General features: G+C 69.8%; 3 protein-coding genes across 8 annotated transcripts; 2 read left to right on the top strand and 1 right to left on the bottom strand.

The window, feature by feature from the left end:
- Positions 1-46: 46 nt before the first annotated feature.
- Positions 47-8353, bottom strand: TECR (trans-2,3-enoyl-CoA reductase). Of its 4 annotated transcripts, none has more exons than XM_032094614.1 (13): positions 8272-8353; positions 7135-7185; positions 6998-7049; positions 6141-6185; positions 5425-5573; positions 4930-5045; positions 4008-4113; positions 3137-3209; positions 2704-2747; positions 2369-2426; positions 1561-1649; positions 1334-1379; positions 47-783 (listed from the first exon to the last, which is right to left on the bottom strand). In XM_032094614.1, exons 1-13 carry the CDS (start codon positions 8284-8286, stop codon positions 656-658), a joined length of 972 nt encoding a protein of 323 aa, XP_031950505.1. In that variant the 5' UTR covers positions 8287-8353; the 3' UTR covers positions 47-655. The 4 variants fall into 4 exon arrangements, with proteins under 4 accessions (XP_031950505.1, XP_031950506.1, XP_031950503.1 ...); XM_032094615.1 differs by having other exon boundaries at positions 5425-5528; positions 8272-8350; XM_032094612.1 differs by lacking the exon at positions 8272-8353 and having other exon boundaries at positions 7135-7884.
- Positions 8354-11755: 3402 nt separating this feature from the next.
- DNAJB1 (DnaJ heat shock protein family (Hsp40) member B1) lies at positions 11756-15336 on the top strand. 2 transcript variants are annotated; one of them, XM_032094660.1, is made up of 3 exons: positions 11756-12053; positions 12829-13388; positions 14425-15336. In XM_032094660.1, exons 1-3 carry the CDS (start codon positions 11843-11845, stop codon positions 14653-14655), a joined length of 1002 nt encoding a protein of 333 aa, XP_031950551.1. In that variant the 5' UTR covers positions 11756-11842; the 3' UTR covers positions 14656-15336. The 2 variants fall into 2 exon arrangements, with proteins under 2 accessions (XP_031950551.1, XP_031950552.1); XM_032094661.1 differs by having other exon boundaries at positions 11758-12039.
- A 1717-nt stretch (positions 15337-17053) lies between these two features.
- GIPC1 (GIPC PDZ domain containing family member 1) lies at positions 17054-24861 on the top strand. 2 transcript variants are annotated; one of them, XM_032094627.1, is made up of 7 exons: positions 17054-17149; positions 17654-18057; positions 19185-19370; positions 20437-20617; positions 21836-21945; positions 22044-22125; positions 23808-24861. In XM_032094627.1, the coding sequence occupies exons 2-7, from the start codon at positions 17791-17793 to the stop codon at positions 23957-23959; spliced, it is 978 nt and encodes a 325-aa protein (XP_031950518.1). In that variant the 5' UTR covers positions 17054-17149; positions 17654-17790; the 3' UTR covers positions 23960-24861. The 2 variants fall into 2 exon arrangements, with proteins under 2 accessions (XP_031950518.1, XP_031950519.1); XM_032094628.1 differs by lacking the exon at positions 17054-17149 and adding an exon at positions 18567-18635 and having other exon boundaries at positions 17986-18057.
- Positions 24862-26749: the final 1888 nt, after the last annotated feature.

Raw genomic sequence — 26749 nt, 5'->3', positions numbered from 1 at the left:
CCGTGACCCCGCGGTGTCCCCTGGGACGGGACAAGGACAGGCCACGCGTGGGGGATGTGGTTTATTGTCACCTGTGGTGGCACAGGACACGGGCTGCGGTCGCCAGCCCCGGGGGTGACACCGCACGGTCACCGCTGCTGTCCCGGGGGACCGGGCCAGCCTTGCTGGGGACGGTGCCACCGGAGAGGGGACGCCGGCGCTGGGACCCAGCGGGTGACAGGGGACAGTGGGGCCAGGGTGACAACAGGCTCGTGTGCCCCACACTGTCACCAAAGGACAGATCAGGGTGCCCTGGGGTGTCCCCAAGGGCTGCCCTGGTGTCACAGCAGGGAGGGGACAATGGGGGAGTGGGGGGAGGGATAATCCCGGAATTCCCAAGGGAGGTGTCCCCGCAGGGTGCCACAGTGACAGTGGGGACAGGGTGTCCCCAGAGGGCAGGGGTGTCCCCGGTGTCACAGCGGGAAGGGGATGGCGGGGGATGGGCTGTCCCCACGGTGTCCCCACCGTGTCCCAGTGTCACAGCAGGAAGGGGATGGCGGGGGATGGGCTGTCCCCACGGTGTCCCCACCGTGTCCCGGTGTCACAGCAGGAAGGGGATGGTGGGGGATGGGCTGTCCCCACGGTGTCCCCGCGGTGTCCCTGCCGTGTCCCGGTGTCACAGCAGGAAGGGGATGATGGGGGAGCGCAGCGGGGGATAATCCCGGAATTCCCGGAGGTAGCTGCGGTGCTTGCCCTGCGCCCAGATCGCCATCTGCACGAAGCCCACCAGCGAGAACAGGGCCACTGCGGGGCCACCACTGTCACCGCAGTGCCACGGGGCCACGGACACACCGCGGCGGGCAGGGGACCCCAGGAACGGGGCACAGGGAAGGACAGGGGACCCCAGGGTGGGACGGGACATGGGGGGCAGGGACCCGCGGGGGGTGGGGGGTTCGGGGGTGGCACAGGGGACTCTGGAGGGGGACAGAGGACACGGGGGCACAGGGGACCTGAGGGGACAGGAGGGACACGGAGCCCAGGGTGGGTTTGGGTGGCTGGGGGGGCACAGGGGACGTGGAGCGGGGGACATGAGGGGACAGGGGAGGGACATGGACCCTGGGGAGATGAGGGATTTGGGTGGCTGGGGATGGGACAGGAGACATGGGGAGAGGGGACACGGGGACCCCGGGGTGGCACAGGGACGTGGGGGGGAATATTGGGGTGCTGGGGGCTTCGGGCAACGGGGGGTGACATGGAGGGGACACGGGGACCCCAGGGTGGCACGGGGGACACAGAGCCGGGGTCTGTGGGGTGCCCCCTCCCCCCCAGAAGGGCACCTTCCCCCTCCCCTCACCGGGCAGACACTGGGTCATGATGGTGAAGCCGATCCAGGACCCGACCTGGGAGGAAACACCCACGGGGGAGAGGGGGGGGGTGTCACCCACGGGGGGGCAGCCCCCCCATGTCCCCCTCAGTCCCGCCGTGCCCCCCCGGGGGCTCCTCCGCTGCGGGGACCCCACCCAGCACAGCAGGCACTGCCCATCCCCATCCCCGCTCCCGGTGCCCCCCGGTGCCCCCCACCTCGTAGGTGTAGTTGGGGCAGGACACGAGCAGGAAGAGCCACGTGAAGGGGTTGCGGGTGGGGTACGGGATCTTCCGCGTCTTCGAGCCTGGCACCGGGTCACAGCCGGGTCACGGCCAGGTCACGGCCAGGTCACGGCCGGGTCACAGCCAGGTCACAGCCGGGTCACAGCCAGGTCACGCACCAGTGACATCCCCGGACATGGGTCACCCCCCTGGGTTACCCCCCCAGCCCCCCAGATGAGGGTCACCCCCCAGGCCACCCCCCGGGCACGGGTCACCTCCTGTGTCACCCCTCCAGCCATGGGTCACCCCCCAGGCCACCCCCCGGGCACGGGTCACCTCCTGTGTCACCCCTCCAGCCATGGGTCACCCCCCAGGCCACCCCCCGGGCACGGGTCACCTCCTGTGTCACCCCTCCAGCCATGGGTCACCCCCCAGGCCACCCCCTGGCTGGGTGTCACCCTCCGTGTCCCCACCGTGCCCCCTGCCAGCCCGTGGCTGCTCCTGTACGTTCTTGTGGGCTCTGCACCATCCTGTCCCCCTGTCGTGCCCCCGTGTCCCCCCTGTGTACCCCCGTGTTCCCTCTTGTCCCCCCGTGTCCCCCGTGTCCCCCCCATGTCCCCCATGCCCCCCATCCCCCACTTCCCTGTGTCCCCCTGTCCCCCATCCCCCCGTGTTCCTCCATGTCCCCGTGTTCCCCCGTCCCCTCCTGTCCCCGTGTCCCCCCATCCCCCCCATCCCCCGTGTCCCCCCATGTCCTCCCGTGTCCCCCCCGGATCCCCGTGTCCCCCCCGTATCCCCTCACCCGCGGGGCGCAGGTTCCGCAGGGCCACGTGGATGGAGAAGTTCCCGAGTTGGCAGAACTGGGGGGGAGCGTGGGGGGGTCACAAGGGGGCCCCGAGTGGGTGGGTGGCACCTCGACCCCCCCAGCACTCACCAGGACCCCCCCAGCATCCCCTTGGCCCCCCAGCCCCACGGGCCCCCCCTTACACCCCACAGCCTCCCCCTCGGCCCCCCCACTTCACTCCCTTGTGTCCCCCCCAGCCCCCCCAGCTCCCCCATCCCAGCACCCACTGCCCCCCAGCCCCCCCAGCACTCACTGGGACCCCCTCCCCCCCGTGTCCCTCCCCAGGCACCCACCAGGAACACGGCCAGCGCCAGCTTCACCTGCTCGTCACCATAGGCTGGGGGGACACGGGGGGGTCAGGGACAGGGACAACCCCTGGTGTCCCCTGCCCAGCCGGGGGGCACTGGGGCACCTGGGGCACCCACAGCCCTGCGGTGTCCCCTGGACACACAGGACAAGGACAAGGGGGACACGGGGGGGGGTGGGGGGATGGGGACATGGGGGACACTGAGGGGACAGAAACAGGTGACAAGAGACCCTCACGGGGGGTGTAAGCAGAGGGGGGTGGGATGGGGACACAGGGGACACACAGGGGACACAGAGGGGACAGGTGCCACTCACCCGGCGGCGTGTACAGTGGGTGGTTGATGTAATAGGGACATTGGGGACACAGAGGGGACACAGAGGGGACACAGAGGGGACACAGAGGGAACAGGTGCCACTCACCCGGCGGCGTGTACAGCGGGTGGTTGATGTAATAGGCCATCCAGGCAGCAAAGCCCCAGTAGTAGGTGCAGTTCTGGGGACATTGGGGACACATTGGGGACACACTGGGGACATACTGGGGACACACCAGCGGCAGGCAGGGGACATCTGGGGACGCCCAGGTGAGCTGAGGGGACTCGGAGGGGACACAGGGAGAACGGGGTGACCTTGGGAGGACAGGGAGGTGACCCAGGTGACAATGACACCTTGAAGGTGTCACGCAGGGCTGGTGCTGCGCGAGAACCAACGGGGACAGGGGGTGACAGGGGTGACCCGAGGGGGACAGGGAAGGGACACAGGTGCCAGGGACACCTCAGAAGCCACGTGAGAACCAGTGGGGACAGGCGTGACCCAGGGGGAAGCGGTGACCCAGGGGGACAGGGAGGTGATCCTGGTTACAGGGAAGTGACCCAGGGGACAGGGAGGTGACTGTGGGTGCCAGGGAGGTGACCCAGAGGACAGGGAGGTGACCCTGGTGCCAGGGAGGTGACCCAGGGGGACAGGGAGGTGACCCTGGTGACAGCGACAGCTTGAAGAGGCTGTGCAGCGTTGGGGCTGTGCGAGAACTGGTGGGGACGGGGAGGGGACAGGGGGTGGCAGAGGTGACCCGGGAGGGACAGGGAGGTGACCCAGGTGACAGTGACACCTCAAAGTTGTTGCGCAGGGTCGGTGCCATGCGGGGACAGAGAAGGGGCTGGGGGTGACCTGGAGGGGAGAGGGAGGGGACAGGGCCGAGTGGAGGGGGGGGGAATGCAGTGACCCTTGGGGGGACAGGGCGGTGCCCCAGGCGCCGGGGGTGCCAGCGCAGTGCCACGGGTGGTGCCACTGTCACCTTGAAGATGTTGCGCAGGGGCATCGTCCCGTGCGAGAAGCGGTGCACGAAGAGCGTCTCCAGCAGCCGCTTCACGTAGTGGAACGAGTGGCAGCAGCAGGCCAGGCTGGGGGGACACGGGGGGGGACACAGGGGGGACATGGGGGTCAGGGGACACGGGGGGCTGGGCACACCAGGGGCACACCCTGGGGATACCTCCCCCGTGTCCCCAGCAGCCATCCCACCCCCCACAGCCCCCTCCCAAGCCCCCCATGTCCCCTCACTGCCTCCCCAGACCCCTCCCAAAGCCCCCAGGGCCCTCCCAGTGCCCCCTCCCAGAACCCCCAGACCCCCCCAGACCCCCGTGAGTCCCCATTGCTCCCCCAGAGCCCCTCCAGGAACTCCCCACTTTCCCCCCGCGGACCCCCACTGCCCCACTCAGACACCCCCTGAACCCCCCATTGTCACCCCCATCACCCAGACCCCCCCGACATCCCCACAGCCCCACTCAGGACACACAGACACCCCCCACTGCCCCATTCCCCCCCCCTCCCCAGCCCTCCCTGCACCCCCCAATCACACTCAGGCCCCCCCATTTCCCACCCATCACCCCCCCCAGCCCCCCCGGTGCTCCCATTGTCCCCAGGCCCCCACTGCCCCCCTGCTGTCCCCCCTCACTGCCCCCCCTGCCCGTGTCCCCACTCACTGTCCCCACTGCCCCCCTGCTGTCCCCTCTGTCCCTGCTGTCCCCCCTCACTGTCCCCACTGCCTCCCCCACTGCCCCCCCCACTGTCCCCCATCCTCCCTGTCCCCCTCCCCGTCCCCCCCGTCCCCGCTGTCCCCCCTCACTGTCCCCCCTCTCTGTCCCCCCTCACTGTCCCCCCTCCCTGTCCCCTCTCCATCCCCCCTCCCCGTCCCCCCTGTCCCTGCTGTCCCCCCTCACTGGACCACGCGGTGCCGGCTGGCGGTGAAGTCGTAGCGGGGCCCGTACAGGAACGGGACACGGAAATAGAACAGCAGGTAAATGAGCAGGGGACCCGCGTACTCTGTCAGGAACACCTGGGACAGGTGAGGGGACAGGTGAGGGGACAGTCAGGGACACCTGGGACGGGTGAGGGGACAGTCAGGGACACCTGGGACGGGTGAGGGATTGGGGGGACACCTGGGGACGGGGGAACACGGGGGACATGGGACTTGCAGGAGCAGGGACGGACACACGGACACAGGGACAGAGGAGGGGACAGGGTGGGACAGCTGGACAGAGGGAGGGACAGGGACACAGGGACAGGGACACAGGGAGGGACAGACAGACGGGGGAAGGCCCAGCCCTCTGTGCCCCCAGCTCCTGGGAGGGGAATGGGGCAGGGGGACACAGAGGGACACAGGGGATGGGTGACAGGGCACAGCGGGCGGGTGACAGCGGGTGACAGCCCCTCACCGTGACCCAGCTGATCTGCGCCCCCAGGTCCCGGAAGTACAGCGTGGCCGTGGTGCCCACGGGCAGCGACTGCAGCACATCCTCGTCCTTCAGCGAGCGACCCTCTGGGGACAGCGACACCTGGGGCACCTGGGGCAGCTGGGGGACACCTGGGGGACAGCTGGGGGACACCTGGGGGACAGCTGGGGGACACCTGGGGCACCTGGGACAGCTGGGGGACAGCTGGGGGACACCTGGGGCACCTGGGGCACCTGGCGCAGCTGGGGGACATCTGGGGGACACCTGGGGCACCTGGCGCAGCTGGGGGACACCTGGGGGACAGCTGGGGGACAGCTGGGGGACACCTGGGACAGCTGGGGGACAGCTGGGGGCAGCGACACCTGGGACAGCTGGGGGACAGCTGGGGGACACCTGGGGCACCTGGGACAGCTGGGGGACAGCTGGGACACCTGAGGCAACTGGGAGACACCTGGGGGACACCTGGGGGACACCTGGGGGATACTTTGAACACACCTGGGACACCCCTGGGGACACCTGGAGGGATAGCAGGGGACAGTAGGGGCACCTGGGGACATTGTAGGGACACCCCAGGAGACAGGGGGAGAACATCTCAAGACACCTGGGGACAGCTGGGGGACACCCTGGGGACCCTGCAGGGAACACCTGGAAACATCCTGGGGACACCTGGGGACAGCCCAGCCTGTGGTGACACTCACTGGGGTCCAGGCGCAGGGACTGTCTCGCCGGGTACCACTGGGGATCTGTGGGACAGAGGGGACAGCGGTGGTGGCACTGCAGGGACAGAGCCACACAAGGGACAGCCATGGTGGCACTGCGGGGACAGAGCCACAGAGGGGACAGCCATGGTGGCACTGTGGGGACAGAGCCACACCAAGGGACAGCCATGGTGGCACTGCGGGGACAGAGCCACAGAGGGGACAGCCATGGTGGCACTGCGGGGACACAGCTCCCTTGGGGACAGCCATGGTGGCACTGTGGGGACAGAGCCACAGAGGGGACAGCCATGGTGGCACTGCGGGGACACAGCTCCCTTGGGGACAGCCATGGTGGCACTGCGGGACAGAGCCACACCAAGGGACAGCCATGGTGGCACTGCAGGGACAGAGCTCCTGTGGGGACAGCCATGGTGGCACTGCAGGGACAGAGCCACACCAAGGGACAGCCATGGTGGCACTGCAGGGACAGAGCTCCTGTGGGGACAGCCATGGTGGCACTGCGGGGACAGAGCCACAGAGGGGACAGCCATGGTGGCACTGTGGGGACAGAGCCACACAAGGTCCGACGAAGGTGGACACGGCCCCATGGTGGGTCTCTGATCACGGTGGTGACCATGACAGCCCTGTGACAATGATGGCCATGATGTCGGTCCTCATGGCCCTGTGACAAGTCCTTGGCCATGATGTCGGTCCCCATGGCCCTGTGACAGCTTCCCACGGCCCTGTCACAAGTCCCCACCATTCTGTGACAGGTCCCCAGCCACACTGAGGGTCCCCATGGAGGGTCCCCAACCCCATCCCCCCCGTCCCTGTCCCCAAACCCCGTCCCCACTCACGGGCTTTGCTGAACAGGTTCTTGATGTCGGCCACGGTGGCCTGAGGCTCCACCTGGGGACAGCGAGGGGCTGTCAGGGGCCGTGGGGACACCCGGGGCCGCCCCGTGTCCCCTCCCTTGTCGGCGCTGTCCCCGTACCTTGTCGAGGAAGCAGAGCTTGTCCCGCGTGCGGGCGTCCAGGATCTCCACCTCGAAGAACAGCACGGCCGATTTCTTGGGCCGCTTGCTGGGGGCCACCGGGGGCCACAGCCCCAGCACGGGGGACGGGGACACCGGGCCCCCCTCGCGGGGTGGCACTGCCACCTCCATGTCACCGCGCCCGCCTGAAACCCGATCGGCCCCGGGAGCGGCTAAATATAACCCTGCCCCCGCCCCGCCGGGCTCTTGGCCCTGCTGGCCCTGGAGGTGGCCCTGGAGGTGGCCCCGGGGGTGGCCACGGGAGGGACAGTCACCCGGCGCCGGGGGTGGGGACAGTGGCCGGCGGGGACGGAGGGGACAGGACGCGGCTCGGGCGGGAGGTGAGGCCGGACCCCCCCACAGCACCAGGGTCGCCAGGAGGCTCGGTGGCACCAGGTGGGGACAGCGCTGGCCGAAGGCACGCGGCCGCGGTCAGCCCCGGTCACTCCGCGGGGAACGGGGTGAGGCCACCCGGTGCCACCCTGGGACGGGGCTCTGCCACCCCTGGGGACACCGCGACGGGGACAGGCGGCTGCCAGCCCTGGGCACTGCGATGGGGCTCTGTCACCCTCTGTCACCCGAGGGCCGGCGTGGCGCGGTGCCACCACTCCAGTGACGCGCCCGGGGGGGCGGTGACACCTTCACGGGCTACGGGGCCGTGCCCAAGGAGCCACCCGGAGCGCGGTGACGGTGGCGGGGCTGGGGACGGGGACGGGCCCGGGGGCGGCGGGGGCGGCGGGGGCGGCGGGGCCCGCCCGGGACCCCGCCCCCTGCCCAGGCCCCGCCCCCTGCCCAGGCCCCGCCCCCTGCCCGCCTCAGGCCACGCCCCCTGCCCGCCTCAGGCCCCGCCCCCGCCGCGCGCCCCCCGCCGCCCCGCGCGCACGCGCAGCCACCCCCGGGGCAGTCGCGCTCCCACGCGCATGCGCAGGGCTCCACCCCGCGCGCACGCGCAGAGCGCGTCCCGGGTGCCCCGGGGCGGAACGCGGGGGTTACGCGAGGTCGCCGCGACCGCGCCGTGCGGGGCCGGCGGTGCCGGCGCTCGGGGCGGCTCCGGCGCCGGTCGCGGTGCCGGGGTGCGTTGTGGTGCGGCCGCCTCACCTCGTAGTGCTTCATGGTCGCTCCGCTCCGCCGCTCCCGCCGCCCCCGCCACCCCCACGTGACCCGCCCCGCGCGCCCACGGGGGCGGGGCCTGCGGCACAGCCAATCGGCGCCGCGCGCGTGGCTCGGGGCAGCCAATCAAAGCCGCACCGCCCCGCCCACGCGCTCGCTCCTTCCCGCCGCGCTGGTTGCCCGGGCAACACGAACGCCCGAGGGGGCGGCCGCCAATGGGAGGCGGGGGCGGGGCGTGGAGTGACGGGGGCAGCCAATCGGCCGACGGCAGGGGCGGGGCTGCCTCCTGGAGTGACGGCCGGACTAGCCAATAGGCCAGCGGTAGGGGCGGGGCTGCAGCGTGGAGTGACGGGCAGAGCAGCCAATGGGATCGCGGCAGGGGCGGGCGGTGGGCGGGGGAAGCCCCGGGAGCGGGGGGTGGGGGACAAAGAGGGCGGGGTGGCCCCAAAGAGGACGGGGTGGCCCCAAAGAGGACGGGGTGTCCCCAAAGAGGACGGGGTGGCCCCAAAGAGGACGGGGTGGCCCCGGGGGCTGTGGGGGCACAGCAGCGGGGGGGTGAGGGGGGCTGAGGGCTCTCGGGGGGCTGAGGGCTATTTGGGGGCTGAAGGCTCTCGCGGGGGCTGGGAGTCCGTGGGGAATGGAGGGGTCACACGGTCCTGGGGGCCATGGGGGACCTGTGTGTCCACGGAGGGCTGGGGGAGTCACAGGGGGGATGATGGGGGCTTGGGGGTCATGGGCGGCTGGGGTGTGATGGGGGCTGGGGCTGTCATGACAGGCCGGAGGGTCTTGGGGGGTGGGGGAGGGCACTGGGGCTGCTGGGGACACTGGGAACGTGCTGGGGCACAGATGGGGGCGGGGTAGGTTGGCGCTTAGGCACCCATGGGGACCCTCCGGAGCCCAGGGGGATGTGCCGGGGCCTGGGGACACTTTGGGGCACAGGGGACATGGGAACGCAGTGACACGTGGGGGGGCCATGGGGACCTCTGGTCATGCGGATGGTGGGGTGGAGGGGCCTGTCCCTCCCCGTGTCCCCATGTCCCCTTGGCCACCTGTCCCCGGGTCTCCAATGCCCGTGTCCCCGTGTCCTCCCTGTTCCCACGTTCCCCAGTCCCTGTGCCCCATGTTCCTGTGCCCTCCCTGTCCCCGTGCCCTCTGTCCCCGAGCTCCCCAGGGGTCCTGTCACCCTGCTGGCTCCTGCCGCGGGTGTCACCTGAACCGAGCGCTCCCACGGGGACGTTTTTGGGGGTGGGGCACGGGCTCCGGGTGGCGTCACGGCGGTGACAGCCTGCAGTGACAGGGACGGACTGGCGCCGGGGTGACACTCGCCGTGACGACGGGATGTGGGCTGTCAGCACAGGGATGGGGCATCGCGTGGCAGGACAGGCTGTTGGTGGGGGTGACAGCGGCTGCGGGGGCACGGCTGGCACAGTGGGTGGAAGTGACAGGGGATCCCTGTGGGTGACAGGGACAGGGGGTCACGATGGGTGACAGGGTCCGGCTGTCCCTGGGGGTGACAGCGGCTGTGGGTGACAGGGCCAAGCTGTCATTGGAGGTGACAGGGACAGCCCCCGGGAAGCCTCGGGCCGCTCCTTCCCCCCGATGCGTCTCCCGGTCCCTCCCCGTTCCCGTCCCGGTCCCTCCCTCAGTCCATCCCCGTTCCCATCCCCGTTCCCGATCCCGTTTCCCTCCCCGGTCCCTCCTCGTCCCTTCTCCCTCCCTCCTTCCCGATCTCTCTCCGGCTCCCTCCGCCGCTCCCTGCCCGGGTCCTTCCCCGGTCCCTCTCTCGGTTCCTCCGCCGATCTATCCACGGTCCCTCTCCCGATCCGTCCTCGTCCCCCCGGTCCTTTCCTGGTCCCTCCTCTGGTCCGCCCCCTCCCCGGTCCCTCCCCGGTCCATCCCCGATCCTTCCCCGATCCATCCCCGGTCCCTCCCCGATCCTTCCCCGATCCATCTCCGATCCATCCCCGGTCCATCCCCGATCCATCCCCGGTCCCTCCCCGATCCTTCCCCGATCCCTCCCCGGTCCCTCCCCGATCCATCCCCGGTCCCTCCCCGATCCTTCCCCGATCCATCCCCGATCCATCCCCGATCCATCCCCGGTCCCTCCCCGGTCCCTCCCCGGTCCATCCCCGGTCCCTCCCCGATCCATCCCCGATCCTTCCCCGGTCCCTCCCCGGTCCATCCCCGGTCCCTCCCCGGTCCCTCCCCGATCCATCCCCGGTCCCTCCCCGGTCCCTCCCCGGTCCCTCCCCGGTCCATCCCCGATCCTTCCCCGATCCATCCCCCGATCCATCCCCGATCCATCCCCGATCCTTCCTCGGTCCCTCCCCGGTCCATCCCCGGTCCCTCCCCGGTCCATCCCCGATCCTTCCCCGATCCATCCCCCGATCCATCCCCGATCCATCCCCGATCCTTCCTCGGTCTCTCCCCGGTCCATCCCCGGTCCATCCCCGGTCCATCCCCGATCCTTCCCCGATCCATCCCCGGTCCGTCCCCGATCCATCCCCGGTCCATCCCCGATCCATTCCCGGTCCATCCCCGATCCATCCCCGGTCCCTCTCCGGTCCATCCCCGATCCATCCCCCGATCCATCCCCCGATCCATCCCCGATCCATCCCCGATCCTTCCCCGGTCCCTCCCCGGTCCATCCCCGGTCCCTCCCCGATCCATCCCCGGTCCATCCCCGATCCATTCCCGGTCCATCCCCGATCCATCCCCGGTCCCTCCCCGGTCCATCCCCGATCCATCCCCCGATCCATCCCCCGGTCCATCCTCGGTCCATCCCCGGTCCCTCCCCGGTCCATCCCCGGTCCATCCCCGGTCCCTCCCCGATCCATCCCCGGTCCATCCCCGGTCCCTCCCCGATCCATCCTCGGTCCCTCCCCGGTCCATCCCCGGTCCCTCCCCGATCCATCCTCGGTCCCTCCCCGGTCCATCCCCGGTCCCTCCCCGGTCCATCCCCGGTCCCTCCCCGATCCATCCCCGGTCCCTCCCCGGTCCATCCCCGGTCCCTCCCCGATCCTTCCCCGATCCATCCCCGGTCCCTCCCCGGTCCATCTCCGATCCATCCCCGATCCATCCCCCGATCCATCCCCGATCCTTCCCCGGTCCCTCCCCGGTCCATCCCCGGTCCCTCCCCGATCCTTCCCCGATCCATCCCCGGTCCCTCCCCGATCCATCCCCCGATCCATCCCCGATCCTTCCCCGATCCATCCCCGATCCATCCCCCGATCCATCCCCGATCCTTCCCCGATCCCTCCCCGATCCATCCCCGATCCATCCCCCCGGCACACCCCGATCCCTCCCCGATCCCTCCCCGGTCCATCCGCGATCCCTCCCCGATCCCTCCCCGGTCCCTCCCCGATCCATCCCCGACCCATCCTCATCCCTCGCTCCATCCCCTGTCCCTCCCCGGGTCCACCCCTCTCCCGGTCCATCCCCGGTCCCTCCCCGGTCCCTCCCCGGTCCCTCCCCGCCCCCCCCCGCCCCTCTCCGCTCCCTCGCCGTGCCCGTCCCGCGGTGCCTGCCCGTGCCGGGTCCCAGAGCTCTCGGGGCGGCCATGGGGAAGGACTATTACCGCACGCTGGGGCTGTCCCGGGGGGCCTCCCCCGCCGACATCCGCCGCGCGTACCGGCGGCAGGCGCTGCGCTGCCACCCCGACAAGGACCGGTCCCCGGGCGCCGAGCAGCGCTTCAAGGAGGTGGCCGAGGCCTACGACGTGCTCAGCGACCCCAAAAAACGGGAGATCTTCGACAAGTACGGGGAGGAGGGTGAGCGGCGGCACGGGGGGGCCGGGAGTGGGGAGGGGGCTGGGGGGCGTGGGGGGGGGCAGGAGGGGGTGGGACGGTGTCAGGGGTGGGGGGCTGGGGGGACACGGGAAGGGAGAGTCAGGGGGGAGCAAGTGGGGGTCGGGGTGCGGGTCTGGGACCGGCGGGGAGGGGCAGTGGCTGGGGTCAGGGGCTGGGGGGGACACGGGCAGGGTGAGGGTAGGGTGGGAGTCTGGGGGTGCGGTATAAGGGGGGTTGTGGGTCTGGGGGCGCAGGTGGGGGATCAGGGTGGGGGTCTAAAGGGGAGATTGGGGGCAAGAGTAAAGGGGGTGGGGGTCTTGGGCGACACAAGTGATGGGGGCAGGGGGTGAAGACGGGCCAGGGGCGGGTGAAGGCGGCCAGGATTGGGGGTTGGGGGCGCAGGCAGAAGGGTGGGGGCGGGGCGGAGGCAGGTGGGGTACAGAGAGGGGCTGGGGAGCAGGGACAGGTAGGGGCAGGGGGCAGGGGGGGTTCAGTGTGGGCGGCCCGTGGGGCCAGGCTGGGGGTGGCCGGCGCCAGGCCGGGAGCCCGGGGGGGCCGGGAGGGCGCCGGCGTGTGCCGGGGGGGCCGCTGGAGCCGGCTGGGCCTGTTGGGGCCCGTCCGGGGCCGTCAGCGGCGTCGGCGCCACGGGCAGAACCGGTTCCCCACGCCCTCGCCTGCCCCACGCCCTGCCCGCGGCTCACCCCGCACCCTCTGGCAGCCCGGGGGGGCTGATGGGCACCTTCCCCCCCCTTCCCAGGGCTGAAAGGGGGAGCCCCGACCCCCGGCCCGGGGGGCTCCAATGGCCCCACCTTCACCTACACGTTCCGCGGCGACCCCCACGCCATGTTCGCCGAGTTCTTCGACGGCCGCAACCCCTTCGACACCTTCTTCGTGCAGCGCAACGGCGACGACGAGGACGGTGACGACACCTTCAGCACCTTCCACGTCGGGGGCTTCGGCAGCGTCAGCTTTCCGCGGGGGCGGGGGCCCGACGGCCGCAAGCAGGACCCCCCCGTGCTCTACGACCTGCGGGTGTCGCTGGAGGAGATCTACAGCGGCTGCACCAAGAAGATGAAGATCTCCCACAAGCGCCTCGGCCCCGACGGGAAGACGGTGCGGAACGAGGACAAGATCCTGACCATCGAGGTGAAGCGGGGCTGGAAGGAGGGCACCAAGATCACCTTCCCCAAGGAGGGCGACCAGACCCCCAACAACATCCCCGCCGACGTCGTGTTCGTGCTCAAGGACAAGCCCCACGACGTGTTCCGCCGGGAGGGCTCGGACATCGTGTACCCGGCCAAGATCAGCCTCCGCGAGGTGCGCGGAGGGACGCCGCGATGAGGGGGGAGCCTCAGGGGGGACGTCAGGTGGGGACGTGGGGGGTGGGTTGGTCTTGGGGGGATGTCAGGTGGGGACATCAGATGGGGATGTTGACCTGGGTCAGTCTCAGTGGGGACACTGGGGTTGGGTTGGTGGTGGTGGGGCCATTGGAGGTTGGTGGTGGAGACCTTGGGGCTGGGTTGGTCTCAGTGGGGACACTGGGGTTGAGTTGGCGGCAGGGTGGACATGGGGGTGGGTCGGTCTTGGTGGGGACATTGGGGCCAGGGTGGTTTTTAGGGGATGTCAGGTGGGGGCAGCAGAGATGTGTTGGCCTTGGTCGTGGTGGGGACATCAGGTGGGGACATCAGGGCTGGTCTTGGGTTGGTCTTGGTGGTGCTGGGGACGTCGGGTTTGGGTTGGTGGCAGTGGGGACATTGTGGGGGCTGGTCTGGGTGGTGTTGGGGACGGAGTCAGGTGGGGATGTCGGGTGGGGACACTTGGGGGGGTTGGTTTTGGTGGGACAGCGGGGCCGTCTTGGTGTTGATGGGGACACAGGGGTGGGTTGGTCTTGGTGGTGACATCGGGGTGGATCGGTGGTGAGGGGGATGTTGGCGGTGGGTTGGCCTTGTTGGCGGTGGGGACATCGGGACTGGGCTGGTCTTGGGGGGACACTGGGGCTGGGCTGGTTTGGTGGAGATGTTGGGAGTGGGTTGGTGGTGGGGACGTCAGGGCTGGGGGTTGGTCCTGAGGGGGACACAAGAGTGGGTCAGTCTTGGTGGGGACACCAGGGGTGGGTTGATCCGGCTGAGGACACGGGGGTGGGCTGGTCTTGGTGGGGACCCCAGATGGGGACATCAGAGGTGGGTCAGTTTGGGCAGTGGGACACGATGGGTGGTGGCAGGACACAATGGGTGGCTGGGGGGTCGCTCTGGGTGGTCGCTCTCGGCGATGAGGGGACCCCACAGTAGTGGGGCCGTGCTGGGGGTCCCCCCTCAGCTCGGTGGTGACGTGTCCCCCCCATGCCCCCTGCCAGGCCCTGTGTGGCTGCACGGTGACCGTCCCCACGCTGGACGGCCGCACCATCCCGATGGTTTTCCAGGACGTGCTGAAGCCGGGGGTGAAGCGGCGCATCCCGGGGGAGGGGCTGCCCTACCCCCGCTCCCCCGACCAGCGCGGGGACCTCGTCATCGAGTTCGAGGTCAAGTTCCCCGACAGGATCCCCCCGGCCTCCAAGACCCTCCTGGAGCAGATCCTGCCCCTCTAGTGCCCCCTGCGCCCCACAAACCTCGCCTGGGGGCGGGGGGGGGTTTGGACTCGGGGGGACACCCCAGGGGTTGAGGGGTGCCTGCGGTGCCTCCTCAAACACCTCCAGGCTTGGGGAGGGTCTTGGTGTCCTCACCCCCCACCTCCACCTTGGGGGGCTGAGGGTCTTGGGGTGTCCTTATCCCCCGACCTCAGAGCTTGGAGGGCTCGTGGGGGTCCCCCCCACCCCCCACCTTGTGGGTCCTGAAGTGGCCTTGCCCCCACCGTCCAAGGGGTTTGGGGGCCCCAAGGTGTCCCCTCCATCGTGGAGGTCCGGGTGACCTTTGCCCTGTGTCTTTGGGGGGTCCCGAGGTGGCTTTGTGCCCCCCCATTGGGGATCTGGGGGTCCCAGGGTGGCTTTAGGGGTCTGAGGGTCTTGGGGTGTCCCTGTCACCCCATTTCTGTGCTTTGGGTGGTCTTGGGGTGCCTTTGTTCCCCTGACCCCACATTGGTGGTCAGGGGCTTGGGGGGGGTCCTTGTCCCCCCCTCTTGTGGCTTTGAGGGTCCCTGGGTGTCCTTGTCCCCCACCAGCTTGGAGCTCTGGGAGTCCCTGGGTGTCTGACCCGACCCCCCCATTTTGGGGGTTTTGGGGTCTTCAGGTGTCCTTGTCCCCCCCCATCTCTGCTCTGGGGGTCCCCTCCCCCCATCTGTGCTCTGGGGGTCCCCAGGTGTCCTTGCCCCCCATCTCACGGCTGTGGTGGGGGGGTCACTGTGTCCCTGCTGCCCCCCCGATTTGGGAGTCCCCATGTGCCCCCCACTCTGGGGATCCCGAGCTCTCTCTGTCCCCCCTTTTGGGGTCCCCTCTCAGTGCTGGGGGTCCCCGGGGTGTCTCGCCCTCATCTGGTGGGGGGGGGGTCGTGGGGTGTCCTGTTCCCTCCCAGCCCCCCCAGGCCAGGGGGGACCCCCCGGGAGGGGGGGGGTGGGGGGGCCGCGGGCGGCTCGGGGGAAGGCGGGGCGGGGCCCTCGCGTTTTTGGGGTCGAACCGCCCGAAAAAGGGTCCCTTGGGGCCGCGATAAAGCGCTGAAACCTGGCCCGCTCTGTCTGTTCGGGGGGGGCACGGGGGGGTTCTGGGGGGGCCGGTTGGGGGTCACTGGGGGGGACTGGGATTGGCGGGTGCTGCTGGGGGGCACTGGGGGGTGAGAGGCTGGGATTGGGGGGGCTCAGGGGTAAGGGGGCACAGAGAGAGGCTCTTCTGCCCCCCCAGGTACCACACAGTGGCCCCCACAGTCTGGGAACCCCCAAAACGGGGGCCTGTTGTCCCCTCCGGGGCTCTGTGCCCCCAGATCGGGATTGTTGCCCCCCCAAGGGGTCTGAATCCCTCCCCAGTGAACCCCCCAGGGCTCTGTTCCTGCTGCCCCTTCCCCAAATGCGCTTTGTGCCCCACAGTGGGGGTCTGTTGCCCCCTCTAAGTGGTCTGGAGCCCCCCCGGTGCTGTGAAGCCCCCCGAGGGGTCTGTGCTCGGCCCCCCTCCCTAAATTGGGTTTGTTGCCCCCCCCCGAGGGACCAGAACTCTTCCCCGGTGAATGGCCCGGAGCCTCTGCCCCGCCGTGGGCTCCGAACCGTGCCGGGGGTCTCTTCCTGCCCCCTCCCCAAATGGGGTTTGGGGTTTGTTTCCCCCTCCCAGGGCTCTGGGTCCCTCCCCAATGACCCCCCCGCGTCCGTAGCTGCCCCTCCCCCCCAAATGGGGTCTGTGCCCCCACTGGGATGTGTCCCCCCCCAAATGGGGTCTGTGCCCCCACTGGGATGTGTCCCCCCCGTCCCCCCCCCCAAATGGGGTCTGTGCCCCCACTGGGATGTGTCCCCCCCGCCCCTCCCCTCCAATGGGGTCTGTGCCCCCACTGGGATGTGTTCCCCCCCCAAATGGGGTCTGTGCCCCACTGGGATGTGTTCCCCCCCCAAATGGGGTCTGTGCCCCACTGGGATGTCCCCCCCCCAAATGGGGTCTGTGCCCCACTGGGATGTGTTCCCCCCCCAAATGGAGTCTGTGCCCCGTTGGGATGTGTCCCCCCCCCCCCCCAAATGGGGTCTGTGCCCCGTTGGGATGTGTCCCCCCCCCCCCAAATGGGGTCTGTGCCCCACTGGGATGTCCCCCCCCCGCCAAATGGGGTCTGTGCCCCATTGGGATGTCCCCCCCCCCGCCCCCCCAAATGGGGTCTGTGCCCCCCCCCCGGTCCTTTGCCCTCCTGGCCCCGCCCCCCTCCCGGCACGCGCCGTCCTGGCTCCTGATTGGCTGCGCGGGGGCGCGAGGCCGGGCGCGCCCATTGCCCGCGGCAGAGGGGGAAGGCGGTCAAGCCCTTTCCTGCCCCCTCTCGCCTCCCATTGGCCGGCGGGGCGGGGCGGCGGCGCTGATTGGTCCGGACGCGGCGGGGCGGTGGCGCTGATTGGTCCCGACGAGCCTGGCCCCGCCCTCCCGGAAGTGCCGCTCCGGCAGCAGCGCCCGGCGCAGGGTCCGGACGGTGAGGGGGCCCGGGGGGGCCTGAGGGGGCTCCGGTACCGGGGGGCAATGGGGGTGCCCGGGCCGGCGACCCGAGACCGGGAGGGAGCTCGAGCGGCTGGGACTGGGTGGGGGAACAGGGGTGGGGGCGGCCGGGACCGGCTTGCAGGTACCGGGGGTGGGGCCGCGACCGTGGAGGGCTCGGGGTGGGACTGGGGCTCGGTCGGAACGGGCGGAGGGCGGGGACCAAAGGGGGGTCTGGGGGTACCGCGGGTCCGAGGGGGAACAGAAGGGCCAGGACGGGCTCGGTGAAGTCGAGCGGGGCCGGAACCCGGGGGGGCCGCGGGACGGGGACGGTGACCCGGGCCCCTGGACGGTCGTGGCGGGGTCGCTGTTCCCTGGGGGGGGCTCTGGTGTCTGCCGGGCCCGACCCCCTCTGTGGGCTGGGGGACTCGGGGAACCCCGGCACCGGGGCGGCCTCGTCCCATCGCCCCCCCGTGCCTCAGTTTCCCCTCTCTCCTTCCAGCCCCCACCGAAGCAGCGCGGGACCCCCCTCCTCGGGGCGGGGGCAGCGAGCCCCCCACCCTCCGAAACTCCGCTGCCACCCCCGTGCGACCCCCCCAGACCCCCCTAAGCCCTCCCAGAGCCCCCCCAGACCCCCCCATGCCGCTGGGCCTGGGCCGCCGCAAGAAGCCGCCGCCGCTGGTGGAGAACGAGGAGGGCGCGGGGGGGCGCGGGGGGGCCCCGGGGGAGCCCGGGGGGGCCCCGGGGGGGGCGGCGGGGGGGCCGCCCCCCCCCGCGCTGCGGCCGCGGCTCGTGTTCCACACGCAGCTCGCCCACGGCAGCCCCACGGGCCGCGTCGAGGGCTTCAGCAATGTCCGCGAGCTCTACGGCAAAATCGGGGAGGCCTTCGGCATCCCCCCGGCTGAGGTGGGGGGCTGGGGGCACCCCTGGCTCGGGGGGCGGCCCTGGGGGGGCCGCGGCGCTCAGGGGTGGGGGTTTGGGGTTCCCCCTGGGCGCTGGGGGCTGTGGGGGGCTCAGGGACAGGACCGGGGGCAGTTTGGGGGGGGACTGAGGAAGGGGCACCCGGAGGGGTTTGGGGGCACCTGTCGGTGCTGGAGAGGGCCGGGAGGGGGGTTCAGGGGTGCGAGTTTGGGGTCCCCTTTGGGTGCTGGGGGTTGCGGAGGGCTCAGGGACAGGACTCGGAGGGGTTTGGGGTGGCCTGAGGTCAGGGGTGGCTGTGGAATGGACACCTGGAGGGATTTAGGGTCCCCGCTGGGGGCTGGGCACCGTGGGGGGGCTCAAGGACGGGGACCTGGAGGGTTTGGGGGGACACTGGGGACACCCCAGCGTGGGTGACTGGGGGGGGGCTGTGGGAATTGGGGTGAGGGGATCTCAAGGAGTCTCTCGTGTCCCACGGCGGGTCCTGGTGTCCCCAGTGAAAAGGATCCCGTGTGTCCCTTGGGAGAGTCCCAGGTGTCCCCTGCGGGGTCCCCACCTGTCCCCAGGTGTGTCCTGGGTGTCCCCAGGCAGGGCATCCCTCATGTGACCCCCTCCAAGTCTCCCAGGTGTCCCCAAACTCCTCCTTCCCCCCACACCCTGCCCCGTGTCCCTGTGGGGGTGTTCCCAGCCCTCCCTGGTGTCCCTTTGTGTCCCCCATGCCCCACAGGTGCCCCCCTGCCCTGGTGCCCCCCCAGGTGCCCCCCTTGTGCCCCATGGTTGAAGCCCTGCTCCGGTGCTCCCCCTGTGTCCCCCCACTGCCCCTCCAGTGTCCCCCCACAGTGTCCCCGGTACCCCCAGGTGTCTCCAGCCCCGCTTTCGCCCTTTCTGGTGCCCCCCCAGGTGTCCCCTTTCCCCTCTGTCCCCCCCTGTGCCCCCCAGGTGTTCTTTGCCTTCCCCACCCCGATGCCCCCAGGTGTCCCCTGTCCCTCCCCTCCTTGGTCCCCCTCATTCCCTCCCAGGTGTCCCCTGGCCCTGCCATGCCCCCCGTGCCCCAGGAGCCCCGATGGCCACGGCTGGCCCCCGATGGCCAGTGTCCCCTGCCGTGTGCCCCCCAGGTGATGTTCTGCACGCTCAACACGCCCAAGGTGGACATGGAGAAGCTGCTGGGGGGGCAGATCGGCCTCGAGGATTTCATCTTCGCCCACACCAAGGGCCGGCGCAAGGACGTGCAGGTGCTCAAGTCCGAGGAGGCGCTGGGGCTGACCATCACCGACAACGGCGCCGGCTACGCCTTCATCAAGGTGCCACCGCCGGGGACAGCGGGGCATGGCGGGGCTGGGGGCACTGGGCAGAGGGGCTGGAGCTGCCCAGGGGCTGGGGGACACCTGGGGGCACACCTGGGGGCACACCTGGGCATGCAGGGGGTGGTGGCAGAGGGGCAGGCGGCGCCCTGGTGTGGGGACACACATCTGGGGACACCTGAGGGCACATCTGGGTGGTTCCTGAGCTGCTGTGGGGGCACAGGGCCACCTCAGATGGTTCCTGGGTCACCATGGGGGTGGCCCCAGGTAGTCCCAGGTGGCTGCAGATAGCCCCAACTCACCCCAGGTAGCCCCAGGTGACTCAGGTGGCCCCAGAACCCCCAAGTGGACTCAGGTGACCCCAGGTGGCTCCGGGCCCACCAGGTGGCCCCAAGGTGCCCCAGGTGACCCAGATGATCCTGGGCCTCCCAGGTGGTCCAGGTGGCCTTAGATAGCCCCAAGTGACCCCAGGTGACTGAGGTGGTGCCAGATGGCCCCAGGACCCCCAAGTGGACTCAGGCCACCCCAGCACCCTCAGATGGCCCTAACTGACCCCAGATGGCCCCAGTTTACCCCAGGAAGCCCCAAGTGACCCAGATGGCCCCAGGTGGCCCCAGGCTCCCCTGGTGACCGCAGGTGGCCCCAGATGGCCCCAGTTTAGCCCAGGAAGCCCCAGGTAACCCAGGTGGCTGCAGGTGGTCCCAAGTAACCCAGCTGGCTCCAAGTGACCCAGGTGGCCCCAGGTGGCTGCAGATGGCCCCAGTTTACCCCAGGAAGCCCCAAGTGACTCAGGTGGCTGCAGGTGGTCCCAAGTAACCCAGGTGGCCCCAAGTGACCCAGGTGGCTGCAGGTGGTCCCAGGTGGCCCCAGGTGGCCCCCAGTGACCCAGGTGGCCCCCAGTGACCCAGGTGGCCGCAGGTGGCCCCAGGTGGCCCCCAGTGACCCAGGTGGCCCCCAGTGACCCAGGTGGCCGCAGGTGGTCCCAAGTGACCCAGGTGGCCCCAGCTGGCCGCAAGTGGCCCCAGGCGGCCCCCAGATGGCCCCCTGTGACACGGCGTCCCCGCAGCGCATCCGCGAGGGCTCGGTCATCGCGCGCATCCCGCTCATCGGCGTCGGGGACATGATCGAGGCCATCGATGGCCGCAGCCTGGTGGGCGCGCGCCACTTCGAGGTGGCCCGGCTGCTGCAGGAGCTGCCCCGCGGGCACACCTTCGCCCTGCGCCTCACCGAGCCCCGGCGCGCCTTCGGTGGGCACCGCCCACTGCCCGGGGGCAGGGAGGGCACTGGGGGGACTGGGAGGGCACTGGGAGGGCACTGGGGAGACTGGGAGGGCACTGGGAGGGACTGAGAGGGTGCTGGGGGAGATTGGGAGGGACTGGGAGGGCACTGGGGGGACATGGAGAGCACTGGGAGGGACTGAGAGGGTGCTGGGGCATCTGGGAGGATACTGGGGGGACTGGGAGGGCACTGGGGGGTCTGGGAGGATACTAGGGGGACTGGGAGGGCACTGGGTGGGCATTGGGGGAGATTGGGAGGGCACTGGGAGGGAACTGGGAGGGCACTGGGGGGGACTGGGAGGGCATTTGGAGGGCATTGGGGGAGATTGGGAGGGCACTGGGAGGGAGTGGGAGGGCATTGGGGGAACTGGGATGGCACTGGGAGGGACTGGGAGGGCATTGGGAGGGCACTGGGGGAGACTGGGATGGCACTAGGGGGAGCTCAGGGACACGGGGGGGAGGACTGGGGGGAAACTGGGAGCACTGGGTGGGCACCAGAAGGGCACTGGTAGGTGGCACGGAGAGCACTGGGGGGCACTGGGAGCAGTGGGAACACAGAGATGGCATTGGGAGCACTGGGCGACACCAGGAGGGCACTGGTGGGTGACACTGGGAGCACTGAGGGGGAACTGGGGAGGCACTGGGAGAGCACTGGGAATACTGGGATGGTCCTAAGAGGCCACTGGGAGCACTGGGGGTGCTGTTGGAGGGGAATGGGGGCACTGGGTGGGCACTGGGAGGGCCCTGGAGGGACACTGGGAGCACTGGGGGTGCCGTTGGAGGGGAATGGGGGCACTGGGAGGGCCCTGGAGGGACACTGGGAGCACTGGAGGTGCCGTTGGAGGGGAATGGGGGCACTGGGAGGGCCCTGGAGGGACACTGGGAGCACTGGGGGTGCCGTTGGAGGGGAATGGGGGCACTGGGAGGGCACTGGGGGGGCCCTGGAGGGACACTGGGAGCACTGGGGGTGCCGTTGGAGGGGAATGGGGGCACTGGGAGGGCCCTGGAGGGACACTGGGAGCACTGGGGGGCCCCCACAGCCTCAGCGCCTCCTGTGGCTTTGGGGGGGACTCCTGTGCTTTGGGATCCCCCATCCTGCACTGGGAGCACTGGGAGCCCCCTGGGTGACCCCAGAGCCCGGGGGGAAGGGTCGGAGTGACCCCCGAGTGACCCCCCCGTGTCCCCCAGACATGATCGGGCCCCGCTCGGGGGGCGGCCGGGGGGGGCCCCCCCAGGCGGGCTCGGGCCGGGGGACGCTGCGGCTGCGCTCCAAGGGCCCCGCCACCGTCCAGGAGCAGGTACGGGACCCCCCCCGGGCGGGGACAACGGGGGCACCCTCGGGGACCCCCCAAAACCCCCCCGGCACCGCTGTGACTGCCCCGCCCCCCCCCCCCAGCCCTCAGCCTTCGAGGAGCGAGCGGTGGCCAAGGTGGACGATCTGCTGGAGAGTTACATGGGCATCCGGGACAGCGAGCTGGGTGAGACCCCCGGGACCCCCGAAACCCCCCCAAACTCCCTGGGACCACCCCAGAACCCCCCCAAACTGCCCCAACCCCCCCGGTTCTGCTGGAGAGTTACGTGGGCATCCCCAAACCCCCCCCAGGACCCTCCCCAAACCCCTGCAACCCCTGGAACCCACCCAAATCCCCCCCCCCCCCCGATCTCCCCAACTTCTCCTGATGCCCCCAAACCCCCCCAGCACCTCCCCAAACACCCCCAGTCCCCCAAAAGTTCCCAGGTTCTGCTGGAGTTACATGGACATCCAGGACAGCGAATTGGGGGAGCCCCCTGGGATGCCCCCCAAACCCACGGGGACCCCCCCAAACTCTCTAGGACCCCCCCAAACCCACCAACAGGACCCTGGGACCCCCTGACTGCACTGTCCCATGTTCCCCCCGTCCCCTGACCCCTCCGTGTCCCCTTGTGTCCCCTGACCCCCTGATGTCCCCGTATCTGTGACTGCGCTGTCCCCATGCCCCTGACCCCCCCGACCCCCTGATGTCCCCATGTCCCTTTTTGTCCTTTCATGTCCCCTGACCCTGCTGTCCCCTGATGTCCCCTGACCCCCCCCGTGTCCCCTGATGTCCCCTGACTCCCTGATGACCCCATGTCCCCTTTTGTCCTTTCATGTCCCCTGATCCCCCCATATCTGTGATTGCGCTGTCCCCGTGTCCCCTGATCCCCCCGTGTCCCCTGATCCCCCCCGTGTCCCTGACCCCCCCCGTGTCCCTGATCCCCCCGTGTCCCCTGATCCCCCCCGTGTCCCTGATCCCCCCGTGTCCCCTGATCCCCCCCGTGTCCCTGACCCCCCCCCATGTCCCTGATTCCCCCCGGGTCCCTGATCCCCCCCGTGTCCCTGATCCCCCCCGTATCCCCTGATCCCCCCCGTGTCCCTGATCCCCCCCGTGTCCCCTGATCCCCCCGTGTCCCTGATCCCCCCGTGTCCCTGATCCCCCCCGTGTCCCCTGATCCCCCCCGTGTCCCCTGATCCCCCCGTGTCCCTGATCCCCCCCGTGTCCCTGATCCCCCCCGTGTCCCCTGATTCCCCCCGTGTCCCTGACCCCCCCCGTGTCCCCTGATCCCCCCCGTGTCCCCTGATCCCCCCCGTGTCCCCTGATCCCCCCCGTGTCCCTGATCCCCCCTTGTCCCCTGACCCCCCCCGTGTCCCCTGACCCCCCCGTGTCCCTGACCCCCCCGTGCCCTGACCGCGCTGTCCCCGTGTCCCCTGACCCCCCCGTGTCCCTGACCCCCCCCGTGTCCCCTGATTCCCCCCGTGTCCCTGACCCCCCCCCGTGTCCCCTGACCCCCCCCGTGTCCCCTGACCCCCCCGTGTCCCTGACCCCCCCCGTGTCCCCTGACCCCCCCCGTGTCCCTGACCCCCCCGTGTCCCCTGATTCCCCCGTGTCCCCTGACCGCGCTGTCCCCGTGTCCCCTGACCCCCCCCGTGTCCCCTGATTCCCCCCGTGTCCCTGATCCCCCCTTGTCCCCTGATCCCCCCGTGTCCCTGATCCCCCCGTGTCCCTGATCCCCCCGTGTCCCCTGACCCCCCCCGTGTCCCCTGACCCCCCCCGTGTCCCCTGACCCCCCCGTGTCCCCTGACCCCCCCCCCGTATCCCCTGACCCCCCGTGCCCTGACCGCGCTGTCCCCGTGTCCCCGCAGCCGCCACGATGGTGGAGCTGGGCCGGGACGCGCGGGACCCCGACGCCCTGGCCGAGGCGCTGGACTCGCAGCTCGGGGACTTCGCCTTCCCCGACGAGTTCGTCTTCGACGTCTGGGGGGCCATCGGGGACGCCAAGGTGGGGCGTTGTTAGAGCCCCCCGGGATTGGGGACCCCCCCAGGAGCGGGGACCCCCTGGCGCTGGGGGACCCCTTGCAACGATCCCCCTGGGCGGGGCCCCCCATGATTGGGGAACCCCCCAAAAGCTGGACACCCCCCCCCCCCCCCAAAATCTGCTGGAGGTGGGGGGACCCCCAAAGTGCCCTCAGACCCCCCTGGGGAGCCCCCCCATTATTCCCCCTTCCCTCAGGACCCCCCGGTGGACCTGGGTTCCCTCCCCAGCTCTGGGCCCCCCCCCCAAATCACCTGCCCCCCATGGCCCTGGGTGCCCCCCAATTCCAGCCCCACCCAAATCAGGTGCCCCCCTCAGCCTGGGACCCCCACCACACCCTGCCCCCCAAGGGACCTGGGTGCCCCCCAAACTCCACACCTCCCAGTCAGTTGTTCTCCCCGTGGGACCCCCACTACATCTGGGGCCCCCAGAGGGTTTGGGTGCCCCCCCAGGGGACCTGGGCCCCCCAAAAAGTGGGTGCCCCTCCCCATTTTTAGGACCCCCTCTCAACCAGGGACCACCCCCAAAATGGGCACTCCCGGACCCCCCCAGCCCCCACGATGGGGGTGCCCTGGTGCCCCCCATGACACTAATGCCCCCCCAGGGAGAGGGACGGGGGTGTCCCCCCAGGGGCTTTTTTGGGGGAGTGGGGTAACCTGGGCCCCCCAAAACCTGGCACAGAACCCCCTCCCCCCCCCCATCGTGCCCCCGGTGCCGATCTGAGCCTGTCACACACTGTCCCCCGTCACACACTGTCCCCCGTGTCCCCCCCGCACTGACCACCTTGGGGGGGACCCGGCCCTGGCCCTGTGCCCGGGGGGGTCCTGGGGGTGCCCCTCTCCCCCTCCCCTGCCTGGATATTTTTGTATTTTCATGGAAAATGATTTTAACATAAAATAGAGAAATTGGGAGCGGCTGCGGCTGCTGGGGGGGGGGGTTGTACAGCCCTTACACAGCCCTTACACACCGTTTACACACTCCTTACACACCCCTTGCACAGCCCTTACACATCCTTTACACAGCCCTTACACCCCTTACACAGCCCTTACACACCCCTTACACAGCCTTTACACAGCTGTTACACGCACCTTACACACCCCTTACAAAGCCCTTACACACCTCTTACACAGCCCTTGCACAGCCTTTACACACCCCTTACACACCTCTTACACAGCCCTTACACCCCCATTACACACCCATTACACAGCCCGTACACAGCCCTTACACACCCCCTTACACACCCGTACACACCTCTTACACACCTCTTACACAGCCCTTGCACAGCCTTTACACACCCATTACACAGCCCTTACACACCTCTTACACACCCTTTCACACTCTTTACACCCCCTTACACAGTCTTCACACACCCCTTACACACCTTTACACACCTTTATGCACCTTTACACATCCCTTACACGCCCCTTACACATCCCTTACACACTTCCATACACCCTTCATATGCCCCTTTACGCACCCATTTGCACACAATTTACACGCCTTTTACGTGCCCCTTTACACACCTCTTGCACAGCCCTTCACACACCCTTGTCACATCCCTCTTCACACCCCTTACACACCCCTTACACACCCCTTACACACCCCTTACACACCCTTTACGCTTCCCCTGACACACCCCTTGCATACCCCTTGCACACCCCTTACGTACCCCTTACAGTCTTTACACACCCCTTACACACCCCTTACACACCCCTTGCACACCCCTTACACACCCCTTGCACACCTGTCCCGTGGCTCTCCCCCCTCGCACGCCCCACACATTCCCAGCCCCTTGCACACTCACACCCCTTGCACAGCCACCGCCCCCACACTGCTCACACAGCTCTTGCACACCCATCGCACACTCACACCCCTCACACTGCTCACACAGCTCTTGCACACCCACTGCACACTCACACCCCTCACACTGCTCACACAGCTCTTGCACACCCACTGCACACTCACACCCCTCACACTGCTCACACAGCTCTTGCACACCCATCGCACACTCACACCCCTCCCTGTCCTCACACAGCTCTTGCACACCCATCGCACACTCACACCCCTCACCCCTTACACGCCTCACTCACCCTCCTCTTGCACACTCACAGAGCTCTTGTACCTCATGTGCCCCCACGGCCCGTCTCCCACCCACGGACCCCTCTCCCACGCGTCTCTTGCACACCCACCCCGCCCTGACACGCCCGTGTGCCCCCTCCTCCCCTCTCTTGCACGCTCGCCTCCCTGACCCCCTCGCGAGCCCCTCGCTGCCCCTGGGCTCGGGCTCATTTGCACACGCGTGTGCCCCGCCTTTGGGGCTGGGGAGGCGGCGCTGGGGAGTCCCGGCCGTGGCACCGGAGGAGCCGCGTTCCCCCGGCAGCTCCGGCCCTGCCCGGCTCCGCGGGTCCCGGTGCTCCCCGGCGCACGGGCGAGCTCGGCGGTACCGTCGGTAGCCAACAGGCGAGAAGGGCGTTCTGAGAAGGGAGCGTTTATTGCTGCTGCGCTGCCGGAGGGCGCGGAGGCGAACGCGGACACGGTCCCGAAGCTCTCCCAGTTTTATCCGGGACCAGCGGGGAACTCTGGGGAGGGACGAGGGGGAGAGGCCAAGGGCAACCGGGGAACCCAAACTGGGACAGGTTAAGAGAACAGAACGAGCATCCCGGGAGAAGCCCCCTTGGCCACTGCCACGGTGTCCCGCAGTGGTAGGGAGGAGAAGAGAGATCCGGCAGGCAGGCATTGTGCAGCAAGATTTTTTATTTAATTATTTTACAA

The sequence above is a fragment of the Corvus moneduloides genome, chromosome 32 (genome assembly GCF_009650955.1).
Source record: "Corvus moneduloides isolate bCorMon1 chromosome 32, bCorMon1.pri, whole genome shotgun sequence".
NCBI classification, from domain to species: domain Eukaryota; kingdom Metazoa; phylum Chordata; class Aves; order Passeriformes; family Corvidae; genus Corvus; species Corvus moneduloides.
Note: the sequence above shows the minus strand (reverse complement) of the source record. Positions and strands in the feature narration are given on the sequence as shown.